Below are 18,719 nucleotides of genomic sequence, written 5' to 3' on the forward strand. Positions count from 1 at the left end.
GATAGAGCATTTTTATAAACCCTCAAATGATTTCTATTTAAACAAAAAAAATCCTCCAGAGTGAGATTAAGAGGAATTGGAAATTTCACAGGACAAAATCTCCCTACCTCACATTTTTTGCAGTAGGGCAAAATGTTCAACCTCGTCTTATGGACCAGAACTCCCCTCCCAATGTACTCGTCTTAGCATCATTTTTTAGAGGGATTGTATACAATGAGATCATCAACCTTTAGTATTAGAGGATCTCAATTTTTTATAATCATCCGACATAAAATCTAATAATTTGGGTGTATCACAAACTACAGCCATCTAATTTCACATCCAACGGTCAAGATTAATTTTGACCATCTTATACCAAAGGTAAATTGTCTCGTTGTATATTTTTTCTTCTTTATAAACTTTGTTGAAAGAGGACAGCCAAAATTCTCGATACAAATACAAGCCGGAAGTAGATTCTCACCTCTCTCTCTCTCTCTCTCTCTCTCGCGCTCAATGATTCAACTCTCATGTCACAAGGAATTTCATGGGGGCGTTGAAACATATTTCAGTAAACAATCTCATTTTCTCTGCCACAAATGGGCTGCGCATGAATTAATAAATGCATACAAATAATCTCAAAAATAGTTCAGTTACAGGCCTTTATGCAAGTAATCAAGGGAAAGTACTGGAAAAAGTTAAAAAGAGCCGAAAATAGCATTTTTGACTCCTTACAAGCATCCAAAATGCCTAAACATCGATCTCTTGTAATACGTACATCCCCAATAAATTTTCATTTAGTCCCAATGGCTTGCCACCATATTCCCATTCCTCCAACAAAGAACAATTCTTATGCTAGAGAGAGATTGTCACCTCTGAGATGCCGACAAAGCTGTCACAAAAACTAATGCACTACTACAAACTTTGCCGACGATCCTGCCCACGACAAAACCTTACAGAAAGACTGGTTTCCCTGACTTCCATTCAAAAAATCCCCTTTTACCTCTTTCTGACGTTTGGGTCTAAATTAAATTAGCTCTTTTTAGGAACCTTATAGTTCTGCAATAGAAAGGCCATATGGATTCCACAAAATCCAGATATATTTCCAGTGCCCATTCCAGAAACTGTTTCCATTTTCTCTTCATGGTTTCCTTGTAATCCATGGTCTTCAGGTAAACCAAAGGCTGAACAAACGAAGCTCCTAGATATGCTTTCACTTTGCCTTGTGTTACGTAGATGTATGCGAGTTCGCAGAAAGATGGTAGCCTTTTCGCCAGGGATATCACCTGCTTGATGGTAAAAACATAGAGAGAGAAGATTCCCCTGATCATCTTTATGTAGAGGGCCACAATAAGGGGACCAAGAAGCCACAGAGGTATCAGCTCCTTCGTCACTTCGGCACCATACATTGTGTGGATCAGCAGGTACAGTGGTACGCTGCCAATGAAGAAAGAACATCAAGACTCTCCCTCTCTCTCTTTCACACACACGCACACGCACACAAATGTACAAAGACAACAAAACAAAAAGGCACGTAAATGCATACATATTACAGAGGAAAATACAACAAAAAGAAAAGTTGGTAGAGGACTGCAGCGTCAAGCAACACAGATCAAGAAGCCATGAGTCTGGTGTGAGCATGTGGAGAGCGAGAGAGAGAGTTTTTTAGTTCTGTTGCCTCTATGCCTTCAGCCAAAAGTGTCCTACAGATGCAATCCAAAGACTACGTATTCAAAATATGTACACACTGACACATGCACACACATTACTGGATTAAACCATCTTAATGCAAAGAAAGCAGCAACTGCAAACCCACATATTATACTTGGTTGTTAGGGCAAGAAATAATCAAAAAAAAGTGGGCCACTAGGGCCGAACCCCAAATATATGGATTTTACAGAAGAGAGGCCATGTTAAGAACCTACCACCCTATGCATGCATTAGGAGCAAACCCCCAAGCCTACAACCAACAGTCCTCAAAGAACCCCAAAAATGAAAAGCATGAGCACCCGGAAAAACTAATTGACGATAAAAGCTTTTAATCATAGCACTTCTTAAGTCAGCCACATGCCTATAGCACCTCATGATATTCTTCTAATGCTATGCTTTCCAAAAGCTAGTAAATACTGCTTAAATAGCCCAAGAAGCCCATCAAATCCCACTTTTGTCTATATATATTGTTTCTAAGGGTCCTTGCCAACTGCATGTAAAAAATCCACCAGCTTCTCAACCCACTTGAGACAATATTGTTGTGCATATAACTTTTGTTGCCCCCCTCTCCACAATTTCTTTCTTTTTTTCTTTTTTTTCAATTGAAAGGTAACAGTTCTAAAGTATACAAATATATCAAATACTGCCTCCAAAATTGAGGTGGTTGTAACCAATCTGTTTGTTTGATAGTTTGTACGGGACTTCGTGTAAACGATTGTAGTATCTACAAAATTATGAGGTAGAGTTTAAATGAGTTTGCAAGTCAAAGCGCTGGAGAGTAGGTTGATACCTCCTCTCACCAGAGTATATGTCTGGGTGTTTGCTTCACGCCATATGATCTAAACAATATACTGAGGTTGCGCATAGATGAAAATTTTTGTTGAACACTTGATTAAGCTTTCGTGGGCAACTGGCCGATTGCTTGCCATGCCATGCTGGATGAGCCTCCTCCCTTTTGCAAGATGTTGCCCCTACTCTGGCCATAGCATTCAAGACCTGACCAGTAGAGCCAGAGCTTCGGCCCAAGTTGTGTCACAAAATCCAGCCAGCCCTGACAATGATAGCAGTCTGTCTTTGATGATTGTGAAACAAACCCTTTCCCCCCCCCCCCCCCACCCCACCCCACCCCACCCCACCCCACCCCACCCCAACCCAACCCAACAACTGGCTGGCCCTGAATTGGAGTCCTCAAATTGGGAGGACTCCAATGTGAGGATTCAGGGGGTTGAATGGTGTGGCACCATATAATGTTCTCCTAGTTTTTATCCAGGTCTCTCGTTGAAAAGGGACTGAACCCTTTCCTTGAGAAAGCCCACAAGACTAGTCGTTTTGTGAGCATGAGACACAAAATCCTGAAAGATTTGGCAGTTGTGATTTAGTCATGTACAACATAGAGTGCCCCGTATGGTCAAATGCAATAGGAGCTTTCCCTTCACTGGCTGGTGAGGGAGAGAGTGCTAGCATGAGTTCCCTTCTACCTTGCCCCGAAAAAATGAACTTCACTCCTTTTGGCATGCAACCAACTTCCTAAAGCTTCATAAACATCAAACACTGCTCAAATCAATTTTCTGACCCCTTCAGGCCCACCTTAGTCTTCTAAAAGACTCCAACCATGTCCACTCTAGAATCTAAAATTTCAAATGCTTATCCTTTACATAAGACACAGACCTAAGCCAACACACCAAGGGCCATGTGTGTTCTAAAATCCATCACTTTCCATCACAAGGGCGCATGAGCGATACTGAAAACAAAAAATAAATAAAAGAAAACCATTCTCAAGCCCTCATTCCACCACTCCACCACAAGTAATCAATTCCCTACTTTCCACAGCCATCTCCACCGTTCCCTCTCTGAACCCCTTTGGACACAAATCTTAACAACAAAACTTCTTAAGAAGAGTAGTTTCATTAGAAGGAAGAAACAACCTCAAGCCTTCCCGAAGACTAACCATTCCGTTTTATGGAACCACCCCACTAATTGAAGAAACCCTTTTGCTTTCTTGATCAATTTTCCATCGTGTTCCAAGATAAGGGCACTCAAGGCTATTCATCACAGTTTTGGAACTAACATTAGGGAGATTCTTTTCAGAGCTCCAATCATGTGAGGAATCAATCAGAATGATACATCATAAACAACTAAGCATAAGAATATGGGGTAAGCCTGCAAAGACCAATCAACAAATTTTTCTTCTTCATGTCTCTGCAACTTTAGTTGTCAAATGGAGCAACCCCCAAAATAGCATAAATATTCACACACCTAAATATATGAATGATTCTATATGGAAAAACACATCTTTTTTCTTTTTTTTGGATGACTATATGGTATCATAGACATTAACCAATAGGACATTAAAATTCTTGAATAACGACCTTTTCAACAGCTTAACTGATAAGTCAAGGAAGAGTTTTACATGAGATCTTGATCAGCAAGCCTCTGCAATCAATGCTTAAGAAACACAATGTTCAATATAAACTAGGCATGACATACAAATAAGCAGAAAAAAATTTCCATAAAAGGAATGTCTATGCTCTGTAAGGATTATAATATTCAACAAGTTTTCCACTTAACCAGTTCTGGCTAAAAACAGTCCCAAGAAGAAAGAATAAATCAAATGCACTCAATCATCAAGAACCTAGACATTTTACTCTGAAGAATGCCATAGCCCATTGACCCAGACAGAGAGAGAACGAGAGCAAAAGAAAAAAGTTGTATTGAACTCCAGCCACAAGGCGGAAAGTTTGTACATTAAACAAGGAGAAAGGATAAAAGTAGATAAAACATCAGCCAGGTAAACTTTATGCTTTAAATGTAATTCATCACATTTAGACTTATAGAAATTTTCATAAGTATCTCTGGTTTCTCTAGATTCAAAAAAAACAAAAAAAACTCTGGTTTATCTAATACCAAAACATCTGAGATTCTTCTTCAACAACGCATGTTAACAACTTCCACTTTATTCGAACAGATAACTAAGGTATCAGAAACGAAAGTTTCCTATGTTTTCAAATCAGCAGGACAGTACCTCTTTTTCTTTCAAAACTAGTGATGCATCCATACTTTTATAAAATACGGTGCGTTTGATAAACACAAGTGGCGATAGTTTATAATTTTATCAAAACTTCCAGACTATCGGTAAGTTTCATGAGCATTACAGAGCTCTGTGATTTCCTTGAAACGTGCACTATTTCTGCATAATGTGGTCCCCAATACAACTTCTCCCCACACTAGACAACATGTTCAAAGGAGCAGAGGAACAAAATTTCAAAGATGCTAAAATTGAGAAAAGGCGACCCTCACCCATCAGAAAGCTTGTTCAATTCTCAATTGCATCATATATTTTTATCCAATGAAAAAAGAGGCTCATAGGCAGCACTAATCATTTCCTGCTCCTTGGACATGCAGGGACAATGTAACAAATAGATTTTGGCAAAAGACCACAAGGAAGAAGAACATCAAAAACAGAAGCATCCCCAACATACACTCACACAGAGAAGGAAAGCAGGGAGGTTGGCACAAGAGATGCTGAAGAAGATTCACACTTACAATACGGCAACTGGAAATTTTATTGTGGCATCCAAACTGAGAAAGCTAACCAACATGGCCTTGGAAAGCCTTCCTACTTTATATTGTAGACTTATGGGCTTTTTTTTCGAAGGTTGTTCATCTCGAGCTGGCACCTCTTGAGTAATACAATCACTTTTCTGGTTGAATGTCGGTGCACGTAACATCATCAACCATCTCCAAAGTATGTCTGAAACATCCTGGGAAGCTTCTATTACATCTTCTCTCACTTTTGATGCATACGAGAGTCGAATGGAGGCTTTAGAGGGATTTGGGTCATCATCTCCATCTGAGTCACTATGAGCACCACCTTTAAAAGCAGTAATCCTCAAAGGTTTCCTTTGGGACAAAACAATGGGTTGAGATCCAATGCTGAAAGACAAGTTCACAAGAAGGTCACCAAATTATGATAACACGAAGGTATGATAACTAAACTGCTAGAGTGACCAATTTATCTAATGCACAAATATACAACAATGTGATGGAATGCAGAGACATGCAGACAATCATTTATGCATAACTGTCACTGGTAAAACAGAACGAAAAAAGAAAAACAAACTGACAACAATTGTAGTCACAATCTATTTTGATACCATAACCAATTTATCTAATGCACAAATATACAACAATGTGATGGAATGCAGAGACATGCAGATAATCATTTATGCATAACTGTCACTGGTAAAACAGAAGGAAAAAAGAAAAACAAACTGACAACAATGGTAGTCACAATCTATTTTGATACCATGAGAAATGTATAACCCAACTTCTAGAAGAGCTCAAAAACACAAGTAGAGTTCTAAATTCTCGTTGTATATTATATCAAAATGCAAAACTGACTGATTTTGTAAACCTCTGCAAAAATTATTCAAGAGAGAAAGAACAAAAGCTATGCACAAGTAGAGAGAGAATAGGTGAGGCAGCAATGGTTTATCCAAGACACCCTTTAGTTTTAGATGTCCATATATGTGACAATGTGATAATAAAAATATTCCCATAGCAATTCAATTACTACATGTGAACATGATGTAAATAAGACAGCAATTTACAAGTCTGCTCCGGCACATAATGAATATCTTTCATACCTTGTAATTCCATGAAATGAAATTGCTTAAAAAGTTGCAAGTACTACAAACTTCTAAGAATAAAAAATGTGGTGACCACGGCATATCAGTAATGTTATGTTACATCCAGTCCCACATATAGGTGTGTGATGCAAATCAAGACTCGATGAATTCAGTATTTTTATTCTTCTCAAATTTTTAGGGACTTAATCATTTCATTATTTTTTTAATGGATGTATTTTTATTTTTTATTAGGGTTAATTTTGGGAGTTATTGCATAGAGGTTATTGTGGGAAAGAGTAAGTTTGGTTTTTAGAAAGTTTGTTTCAAGATAGGAAATTTATCTCTTTAGTAAAAAAAATTCAGGATTATAGGAAGGTTATTGTTTTATCGTTTTTTGTAGTGAGGTTTATTCTTTAGAGTCTGTTGGTTTTCAATTACGAGTCCTTTTATTTAGTAAGTCTCTTTTTCTAGGGGCGCTTGTACGAGGCTTATCCTTTTAAACTTTTAACGTGGAATGGGAGGGCCATTTTCTTTGGAAGGTGATGTTCGAGTGCTTATCTTTTGCACTTAAACATTATGGAGTCCAGCTTTTTCATAGGGAAATCTTTTGGAAGGCGTGGCAGCTATAAAAGAAAGGATCATACAATGCATTGTTCGTTTGTGAATGAAAAAAATAAAAGTTTAATGTGAAGAGAGAGAGAAAGAGAGAGAATGTGTGTTTTCTATTTGTTTTTTCTTGACTGTGGTGCGTGGTGAAAGTCTCGAATCCCCACGTTTGTATCTTCTTGCAATTTCTTCTTAGTTGGTTTCTCTCTCTAAAACGCTGTTGTACTTGCCGATTGTCGGCTGCCGGTGAATTTGCAGCTATCAAAGCCTTAGTCAATTATTGTGAGATCGTGGTGTTTGTCGATAAGGTACCATGGATGGTGGACATGGTCGATGGCCGGCTACTGGGAAGGAGCCCATCCAGCGAGGATACCTCCAAGACTATGAGATAGAAGACTTGAAAAGGCAAGTTCAGGAGTTGACCCAGCTCGTAAGTTGCTTTCGAGAATCCATTCTATGCACATGCTCCACGTCGGGAGCCTCATGTTCGGGAGAGTACATCATGGGATTTCAACATTAAGGTTGATCTTAATGATTTGAAGGAGAACAAGGTTGACTTTGGCATAGGTCATATCGAAAATCAGCAAATTGTAGATTGGATCACCTCCAATCTTCAACGTATACTTAAATGAAGAACAAGATCTTCTAGGAGAGATTCGATATATGATAAGGGTGAAGATTTTGTGGTTGAATTGATTTTTGATGAAGGAAAGATGAAGGACTCAAAGGAGAATCAAGAGGTGAAGTTGGTTCAGTCACCCAATGCACTCATCTTGAAGATGCTCCCTTGGTATGTTTTAGGGCTGAGCATAAACAATTTCAGCAGGGTTACATGGTTGAATTGATTTAATTTCAACAAGTTTATATGGCTAAACATATTCTATCGACATACAATGATTTCCTCTAGGGTTTCTCAGTTTCAATGCACAATCATTGTGTTTCGATTAGTGCAATAACCCACAATCGATTAGTGCAATAACCCACAAGTTCCCCAGATCGTGTTTAGCATATTGGGGATGAAGAAGGTTGTGGGACTAATGCAAATCTCATCTTTACGCATTTCAAAACTCGAGGATAAGTTTTCTCCAACCAAAGGAGAATGATGTAGATCAACACTGGATGGATTCAATAGTTTTATTCTTCTCAAATTTTTTGGGTACTTAATCATTTTTGTTTTTAATGGGTGTATTTTTATTTTTTTATTAGGGGTAATTTTGGGAATTATTGCATAGACGTTATTGTGGGAAAGAGCAAGTTTTGTTTTTCGAGAGTTTGTTTCAATATAGCAAATTTATAAATTTAGGATTATAGGAAAGTTATTCTTTTATTTGTTTTGTAGTGAAGTTTATTCTTTAGAGTCCATACTTTTTTTTATGAGTACTTTTATATAGTAAGTTTGTTTTTCTAGGGAAGTTTGTATGGGGGCTTATCTATTTAAACTTTTGACATGGCATGGGTGTTATCTATTACGGAAAGGAGGGTTGTTTCCCTTGGAAGGTGATCTTTGAGTGCTTATTTTTTGCACTCAAGACATTATGGAGTCCAGCTTTTCCATAGGGAAATCTTTTGGAAAGCGTAGCAGTTATAAAAGAAAAGATCGTACAATGGTTGGTTTCATGAATGAAGAAACAAACGTTTAATGTGAAGAGAAAGCGTGTTTTTTTCTTAGATGTGGTGCGTGATGGAAGTCTCGGATCCCCACGTTTGTGCCTTCTTGCGATTTTCTTCTCAATTTTGTTTTTCTATAAAATGTCATTGTATTTGCCAGTTGTCAATTGCCGGTCAACTTTCAGTTGTGCCTGTGTTCTTTCTGATCATTATGTTTGCAGCAATTTGTATCAATAGTAGTGACCGAAATACTTCTAAACCAAGTCGTTTCATTATTCTCAGGGGAAATATAGACAGCAGCATTTGAATGGGGGAACTGTAAGAACCAGTGCTTTCAGAATGGACCGCACCACCTGACCCGTCGAACTGCTGACCAAATCCCAATCCGCTTTAGTTGGTAAATAAGCAAGTCTTGGAAAAACCATTTTTAATCTCTCTCTCTCTCTCTCTCTCTCTCTCTCTAGCATATGTGAGCGTGTGTGTGTGTGTGCGTGTGCGCGCAAGTAAGTTTTTAGGTTCTAACCGGTATTCATTGTTCCAACCAATTTGATAACTGGTGAAAACGCTAGTAGAATCGGACCAAAAAAACCTCCAGTTCAATGTCTGGTCAAGTTCTAGTAAGACTGGCAAGAAATCCACCAAAAGAAATAAAAGGTGGTGATCAAAGAGTAAAATTTATAAGATAACTTCAAAAGAAGAAAAAAAAAAGAACATATGAATGGAGAAAGTTCACGTTGATGAAATGGGCCGAAAAGCAAAGAGAGAAAAGAGTGAAACGTGAATGGAGATGTTCGAAAATGTTACTAAACTTGACTATGCATATGTGCACGTGCGCACATAAAGAAGTAATAAAAAAAGAAACGAGTAACATATGAATGTAGGGATTCAAAGAATTCAACCTAAGCCCGCAGACAAATACTAGGCTTACAAATGGCGCAATTCCAAAAACTCCCCTCCCCAGCAGCCAGTCAAACGGCCACCAACATCTTGACCTTCGCCACCCTCCTTCTCATCCATAGCCTCCTCTCTCTCAAGCCCCATCAACCTTATCCCATCTAGTTCTTATCCCCTAAGGCCCCAGGCCCCAACCCATAGTTGTTGGAAACACTTGGGAACCCGAATCGTTTCATGAATCGGAATCGTGAAATCGTGCCTGGCCAGAAGTTTCCCGTTGTAGGATTCGTTGACAATACAATAGGAATTGCTAGGAACGAGATTCCTAATTTTCAGGAATATCGAGTATCGATCGGAATAGGTCTAAGTTTCATCCACATATAGAATCGAGATTCCGGCCTCCTTGAAATTGATATTCCCATCCCCCCGGGTTCTACACTCCAAGTGTCAAGTTTCATTAATATGCGGAATCGAGTTTTCGTCATCCATGGAATCGAGTTTCCGACATATGTGGAATCGAGTTTCCAACATATGCGGAATCAAGTTTCCGACATATACGGTATCGAGTTTCCATCATTTATGGAATCGTGCTTCTAACATATTTGGAATCAACTTTCAATCATCTATGGAATCGTGTTTCTAACATATTTGGAATCAAGTCTCTGAAGCTATATGGATAAGAGATCCATGCTGGTTTGAGATCGAGAATTACAATAGCATAATCGAGTTTCCGACATCACTTGATTCGAGTTTCTGACATATGTGGTACATAGATATGTTGCTGTGTAGAATCGTGATTCCTATATATTTGGAATCAAGTTTCTGAAGCATTGAAGGGGCGAGTTGGTCAGGTGTCACTGGGTAGAATTTTTAGATATTAGGAGTACTGCAATACCATTAAGGAAGTGTCAGGTGTCACTAGATTGTTTAGACATTAGAGGAATTTGGGCTTTCTCAAGCTCAAGCCATGACAGCATGTGGTATAGAGCCTATAGGCAGTGTTGCAGCTACAAGGCTGCATGTTGTGCATTAAGGAAAAATGGTGGCATTGACATGTGTTAGTGTATCATCTGAGAGAAAACGTGGTTTGCTAGCACTGGAACACCAACTTGCCCCTTCAAGAGTATGAACTATCAAATTTAAATATTTAGGGTTTTAAAGTACTAACTACTAAACATGACATTGATGTCTTTTGCAAGTAAGAAAGGCGGTTATAACTTAATAACTATCGGACCATTTGAAGTTTAGATTTTTTGGAACAGATCTTGGAACTAAGAGGACATGACCATGTGATCATTAAGAATTATTTAGGGTTAAGAGTTAAGACCAAGTAATCCACATCTTTACCCTCACTAAAAAGCACACAGCTCGGTTAGTTACTTTTGCACTAAGTTTTTTTAAGAATATTTTTTGTTTAGGAGAACATGTGTTTTATGTGAATTCCTTTTTATTTGTTTAAGAGAAGCATTCCCTACTACACCAAAGCATCAAATTATCTCGAGGTGGACACCTAATCACAAGTTACAAGCAATGATCTTATACTTGATCTTTTTCACCTAATCACATGATACAAGATGCAAATATTTTTTACTCATCTTTTTCATAACTATTGACCACTCAATAATTGTGAAATATATTCCACAAAGAGATTGTAAGTCAGAATTTTATAATAATTCATACTTAAATATTCCACATCTTCACGCTCATTATGACAGGGCACATAACACTGTATGTTTGTTTTGCTCTATGATTTTTTCATAATAAATTTTATTTTTGAGAACATCATTTATCTTTGAAACCATTTTTTTTGTTTAGGAGACTAGTCCCCACGACACCAGAGCATCAAATTTTTGGAGTTGGAGTTGGACTATATACAAGTTACAGAATGCAATTTTCTTTTACTCATTTTATTCACAACTATTGACCAATAAAAAATGAAGTATACTATGTTTCATTAAGTGTGGGACATAATCCACTGAGAGATTGTAAAGTCGGAAGCCAAAAGACTCGAAACTTTAAAATAAGGGTGCGATTTGCATATAACTGCATCCTTAGCTGTAGAGTTCAGGTCGAATCAAATCACCACGTTCAAGTATTCCACCAACATGTGGACTGCGCACTAAGAAGAGAGCACTATCGCTTACCGGTGGCCTTCCCTTCACCCAAGATAGGGTGATTGTCAATGTGATATTGGGTTCCCCCATAATGATTGGTGTTCTTGCCAAAATGGTGGGACCAGTATATGTGGTTCTTGTGACTTTATTTATTAGAGGTTTGGTCCGAGACAATCGGAGACTGAGAGTGAAACCCATTATTGTTATTTTATGTCTTTTCTTTGCTTTTCATATGCTTTTAGTTTCTCCCTCCATGAAAACAAGCCAGCAAAAGAGAGAGAAAGTCCATTGAGAGAGAGAGAGGATATATAAAAAAATGGAAGAGGCATAGCAGGAGGGTGAGAAAAGTATTGGCGAGGGGTGGAGAGAGAGTAGAGAGAGATTGGCCAGCTGTGGGGGACGAGGGAAACAGAGAGTAGAGAGACGGTTGCTAAGAATTAGCATAAGAAAAAAATTTCAAGAAATGTCCTGAGCAAATACATGGTAGATGAACCATGAAAAATTAAGGAAAGTGGGTACAAGCAAAAAATTTCAAGCAAGACAACTCAATACAAAATTTCATTAAAAAATGCTTGCTGAAATGAAATGAGACTCTAAAATTAAGATAGATGACCCATGAAAAAAAGGAAAGCGGGTTCCTAAAAAACTAAAGGAAAAATAGAAAAAACAAAACTAGATATCAAGGAAGGAAACAATTTTATGTGTTTCATATAAGAAACGAGTAGTGATCCTATATGACCCTGCCACAAATAATGGTGTGAACCGTCCATCTTAACTCAAATCAGAATTTAAAATTTAGCATGTTAACTTCATTTTTTTTCTCTCCCCATAAAAACTTCAGTCCACCGTACGTGTCCCTGTAGAAGTTTTTTTTTAAACTTTTGGAGAGACACAGAGTGCATAAAGCATCACAAGAATCATCCCCTTGGAAGACCAAAATGGGGAAGAAGACATCTCGCTGGTTTCTCTCTCCTCAACCCCTACGACCGGTTCCTTAAGTTCAAGAACACAACCAATCTAACCAGCAAAGGCACAAATTGCTCTATTGACCAGCGATTTACTTGTAGAAGAAAACCAGCTAATGATGGATTCTATAAATCCAGTGAAAACACCGTTCCCTGTCTCCAATTAATATCAAAGAGTAACATCAATAGAGAACAAGATGGAACAGAAGAACTGATAAACAATTCATTGCTTCCTCTCCTTAACAAGAATCAATCCTTTAAAGCAAAGATTTTTGGTTTTTCTGAGTCCATTAATTTCCGAAGGAGTTTGTGAGAGTCGTGATAGTCCCAAATCAAGTTTTTCTTCTGCAACTTTGGGAGTTTTGGGAGAGAGAGAGAGAGAGGGTGACAGGGAAGAGGCCATGGTACACCATAGATTCAATAGTGATTCACGTGGTAGGTTCAAAAGCCATCCACGTAAAGAGAGAGAGGGAGAGGGAGTAGGAGAGGGAGAGAGAGAAAATGAGTGGGATTGGATATTTTGGGAGATCGTGCAAGATTGCAAGATATGGATAACATTCTATGAGATTTTTGGATTAAAAACTTAATAATGACCAATGGATTTTTTCGATTTTAGCCTTAGTGATATTTTACCCTTACCGACATAGGCGATTATGTTTGGGTAAATATATTTGAACATTGCATTAATGGAGACTTGTACATAACCTTTATACTCAAGATCACTAATATATTTATATTGCCATCCACGTGTAATTTATAAAATTGACATACCACAGATTATTAACGGCCATCAGTCCACCCAAAATCAATAGTCCCTAAGGTGAGGTGATGGACCATGGATAAAAATCCATAACAACCAAACTCGACTTAGTTCTTCAATCCAATAACCTAATTCGCACTTTCACACTTTTGGAACGTGCGATAATGATTTGAAAAGTGGGATAATGATGAGCATTTATTGCGTTGCCGTACCTCCCAAAATAGTAATCCTTAATGAACCAGTGATAATAACCCATAACCCATAGTTAATAATAAAGAACTTGATAATATCGCATAGTTAATAATAACCAACTCGAGGGTGACGTGTTGCTATACCACTGAGTTTGCTGATGTTCAACGGGTCCACCTAAAATTGTAGTCCTACGGTGAGTGGTGAACCAATGATAATCATCCATAAAGCTTAGGTTTTATATGTTCAATGTCAACCCAATAAGATTCTAAAGTTGGGAAAATATTGAGCACTTAATGAGTTAAATGCTCATGATGACGTGTTTCTATGCCATCGAATTTTTTGATGGCATGAATAGTCCCTGCGTTGAGAGTGACGACGGACTATTAATAGTAATCCATTAACCATACTGGAGCTTGCCATTGTTAGGCTTCAACTTTTAAGTTATGAGAATGAGGAGAAACGGTTGTGAAAATGAGGAGGGACGGACTATTAATAGTAATAGTAATCCATTAACCATACTGGAGCTTGCTATTTTTAAGCTTCAACCTTTTGAGTTATGAGAATGAGGAGAAATGGTTGTGAAAATGAGGAGGCCTTATAAGTTCATAGTGACGTGGTGCTTGAGTACCATCACTGTATGTGAGAATGTACTTCATATGCTCATTTCCCTATTCTAGTACTTTAGTTCACAGAATTCCATTACAACCAACATTGTATGTGAGAATGTACTTCACGTGCTCATTTCCCTATTCTAGTACTTTAGTTCACAGAATTCCATTAAAGGTGTCTCTCTCCCGCGCTTCTTTTTTTGTTTTTTATAAAATGGGAAGTTAGACGGTATCTTTATCCCATTCTAGTTTCTATTTAATATTGGAAAGTTAAGGTTAACCATGTTGGGCCCTATGAGTCGTTTATAAATTCAAGTCGAAATTTTAAATAAACATTATATATAATTTTTATATTTTTATATTATATAATATAAAAATATAAATATTACATATCGTATATATTTACTATATTAATTTTATATTATATATAACATTTATATTAACGTATTATATATCACATGGAAACACTATACTGTCGTTAAAGTCGAAGCCGTATTTTTCATAAGCTCTCTGTAAAATGGGGCAGAAAACTGGTAGGTTAATGTCTTTTGCCATAGGGAAAGAGATAGGTGGTGGCGAAAGGCAAGAGAGAGAGAGAGGACAGAGGTTGTGAGGGAGAGGGATCTGTTGATGGAGAGCGAGATGCAAGAGAGCAGTTGAGAGGGGATGAGAGAGAGATTGTACACCTTCAATAGTGATCCACGTGGTACGCTAAAAAACCATCCACATAAAGAGAGAGAGAGAGAGAGACAGGGGAGATGGAGAGGGAGAGGGAGAAAATGGGTGTGATTTGATATTTGAGCGATTGTATAAGATTGCATAGTATTCCATGAGATTTTTGCATTAAAAACGTAATAACGACCAACGGATTTTTCGATTTTACCCTTAGCAACATTTTATCCTTTATGTTTTATTGCCATCCACATGTAAGTTATAAAATTGCCATACCACAGATTTATTGACGGCCATGGATCCACCCAAAATCAATAGTCCTTGTGGTGAGGTGATGGACCATGGATAATAATCCACAACAACCAAACTCGAGCTTAGTTCTTCAATCCAATAACCTAATTCACAATTTCACACTTCTGAAAAGTGGATAATGATGAGCATTTATTGTGTTCCAAGTTCCAACCATTTATAATAAACCATAACCCATAGTTAATAATAACGAACTCGATAATATCCCATAGTTAATAATAACCAACTCGAGGGTGACGTGTTGCAATACCACCGAGTTTGTTGATGGTCACCGGGTCCACCTAAAATTGTAGTCCCTATGGTGAGCCGTGAACCAATGATAATAATCCATAAAGCTTGGGTTTTATATGTTCAATGTCAACCCAATAAGCTTCTAGAGTTGGGAAAATATTGAGCATTTAATGAGTTAAATGCTCATGATGATGTGTTTCTATGCCACGTTGTTTACAAGTATATCTATCCCACGCTGGTTTCTATTTAATATTGGAATGTTAAGGTTAACTATGTTGGGGCCTACGAATTCTTTATAAATTCACGTAGACATTTTAAATAAACATTATATATAATATTTATATTTTTATATCATAAATATATATATATATATATATATATATATATCTTAGAGTATATTAAACATTATATATCGTATATATTTATTATATTAATTTTATATTATATATAAAATTATTGTATTATATAACACTATAATGGACAGTGATTTCATGCAACAGTTGTATCATAGTAAAATGCAACAATCTTCAAAAACCATGTTAGTGCTAGTTGTTTGCATCAAAATTTGAAATATACAATCAAAAACCAAACCAAGTATAGGTCATGTGCCTTGGACACGCTTGGATAGAGTGGGGTCAGTACTCCATAGTCCATACCTTAGATGCCAATGGGAACTACTTATCAGCATTGAAATAACAATATTGGATTCTTCTCATTAGGGTATGCAGTCAAGGTGCTCTACGTTGTAGTAAGGGACCGCTAGCTCCCCTATAGACCTAAAGTGTGCACAATAGATGATGGGAAATATGACACTAATGACAGTCTACTAGTATCATGTCCCATACACCAAGGCATCGCATCAAATAGAAGGTATTGTGGTGTGGACAATGGGGTAGACCATACATCATGACGACTTCCCAAACCAAGTATAGGTCATGTGCCTTGGACACCCTTGGATAGAGTGCGGTCAAAACTCCATAGTCCATACCTTAGATGTCAATGGGCACTACTTATCTACATTAAAATAACAATATTAGATTCTTCTCATTAGGGTATGCAGTCCAAGTGCTCTACTGGTATCATGTCCCATACACCAGGGTGACATCGCATCAAATAGAAGGTACTGCGGACTATGGGGTTCACCATACAGCATGGCGACTTCCCAAACCAAGTATAGGTCATGTGCCTTTGACACCTTGGAAAGAGTGGGATCAGTACTCCATAGTCCATGGTCCATACCTTAGATGCCAATGGGAACTACTTAACTGCATTGAAATAACAATATTGGATTCTTCTCATTAGGGTATGCAGTCGGTGCTCTACACTGTAGTAAGGGACCATGGAATGTAAAGGTAGTCCGCTAGCTCCCCTACAGACCTAAAGTGTGTACAGTAGACGATGGGAAATATGACACTCTATTTACAGTCTACTGGTATCATGTCCCATACACCAGGGTGACATCGCATCAAATAGAAAGTATTGTAGTGTGGACAATGGGGTGGACCATACAGCATGACAGCTTCCCAAACCAAGTATAGGTCATGTGCCTTGGACACCCTTGGATAGAGTGAGGTCAGTACTCCATAAAGTTCAAAGCTTCAAAAATAGTGTAGATCGACAGATCTATGAGAACTTGAAATCTTGAAAATTGACGGTCTAAAAATACGCTACAAAATAAATTATTTCCAAAACTTGAAATCCATTTTTTTTCTCATGTCCATGAATCTTGATGTTGAGATGATCAATTTGAGGATATTTGGGTATCAAAACAACCTCTTTTGGCGAACTTTTTGAGGTAGGCTCAAATTTGATTGCTTAGAGCCTCAGCTCTACATAAACTTTTCCCAGATATAAAATGTATATTATTATATATTAATATAAATGTCTTATATTACACTATATATTTTTTGTACTATATATTTATTATATAAATATCTTGTATCATACCGACGGTCGAGTCCAAGTCCAAAACTTAGACCGGAAAACTATTCGGGTCTATACTCTATAGTGTATATATACTCGTAAAATCAACTCGTATTGTCTAATGTGCCTCTGATATGGGTATAAATATCAAATATTATATTATTTGATAATATATAAGATAATAATATAATAATGTATTGATATCTATTATTATAATATAATTAATATATAAATTATAAAAAATATATTATATCGATTCGGGTCTGAGTCTTGATCTGACCCGATCAAACCCATCTACGACCCGGTCGATCTGTATATACCATGATTGTATAATTTAATGCAGCCGTCCTACAAATCTATTCAATATCTAACTCACTCATGCCCCCCCCCCCCCCCCCTCCCCTCCTCATACCTTGATAAACCCCCCTCCATCATTTCCATCATGTCACTTCTAATCCTTCCTCACTCTATCTTCTTCTCTCTCAAGACTAAAGTCCACCACCGCCACTTCCTTCTCTCTTTCTCTCTATCAAGACGAGAATCACGAGACCGCCACCGCCACTTCCTCTCTTTTTCTCTCTGCACCAATCACCAAAAGTCCACCACCGCCACTTCCTTCTCTCTTTCTCTCTCTCAAGACGAGAATCACCAGACCACCACCGCGACTTCCTCGCTTTCTCTCTCTGCACCAGTCACCAACCTCTACCCCCGCCTCTTGCTACCCTTTTTGCCACCATCACCATAGAGTAGAGGGCCTGCCTCTTCCTGCCCTTTTTCACGCCATCACCATTTTCGGGGTATCACCATCACCATAGAGTAGAGGGCATGCGGCTTCTTGCCATTTATCATGTCATCACTATTTTCTGGGTATCACCATCACCATAGAGTAAAGGGCTTGCCTCTTCCTGTCCTTTTCGTGCCATCACCATTTTTGGGGTATCACCATCACCATAGATTAGAGGGCCTGCCACTTCCTTCTCTCTTTCTCTCTCTCAAGACGAGAGTCACGAGACCACCACCGCCACTTCCTCTCTTTCTCTCTCTGCACCAGTCACCAACCTCTACCCCCTCCTCTTGCCACACTTTTTAACAGTGAGAGAAATACCTTAATGGCTCTGTGGTAAGGTTTATTTTTTCTGTAAAAAAAAGGTTTGTGATGTGGGTAAACAATATCATGTGTATTGTGGTTTTTATAGTGTGAATAATCCTTAATGGCTTTGTGGTACGGTATTGTTAAAATAAAATAAAAAAGTGTTAGGGGTAAACAATATCATGTGGATTTTGTTTTATAGACTGAGAAAAATGCTTAATGGCTCTGTGGTATGGTTTAGGTTTTTTTTGTAGAAAACAACTTCGTGATATGGGTAAATAATATCATGTGTATTGTGTTAGGGATAAACAATATCATGTGTATTTTGTTTTAAAGAGTGAGATAAATCCTTAATGGCTCTGTGGAATGGTTTTTTTTAAGGGAAAAACAACTATGGTAGGGGTAAACAATATCATGCGTATTAATTGGTTTT

General features: G+C 37.8%; 1 protein-coding gene across 4 annotated transcripts in view; it reads right to left on the reverse strand.

Annotated features, from left to right (window-relative positions):
• Positions 1–542: 542 nt before the first annotated feature.
• Positions 543–18,719, reverse strand: part of EMB2759 (embryo defective 2759) — a 32,685-nt gene continuing 14,508 nt past the window's right edge. For 2 of the 4 annotated variants that reach the window (XM_088863579.1, XM_088863578.1), the window contains exons 4-6: positions 5,230–5,619; positions 1,523–1,679; positions 543–1,413 (exon numbers count right to left, since the gene is read on the reverse strand). In XM_088863579.1, coding sequence (XP_088719705.1) covers positions 1,589–1,679; positions 5,230–5,619 — 481 coding nt within the window. In that variant the 3' untranslated portion in view covers positions 543–1,413; positions 1,523–1,588. The remainder of the gene's footprint in view (positions 1,414–1,522; positions 1,680–5,229; positions 5,620–18,719) is intronic. The other 2 variants (XM_006840946.4, XM_011623781.3) reach the window with 1 other exon arrangement.

Source organism: Amborella trichopoda, chromosome 3 (assembly GCF_054954075.1).
Source record: "Amborella trichopoda isolate Santa Cruz 75 chromosome 3, AtrichopodaSantaCruz75HAP2 v2.0, whole genome shotgun sequence".
Lineage (NCBI taxonomy): Eukaryota > Viridiplantae > Streptophyta > Magnoliopsida > Amborellales > Amborellaceae > Amborella > Amborella trichopoda.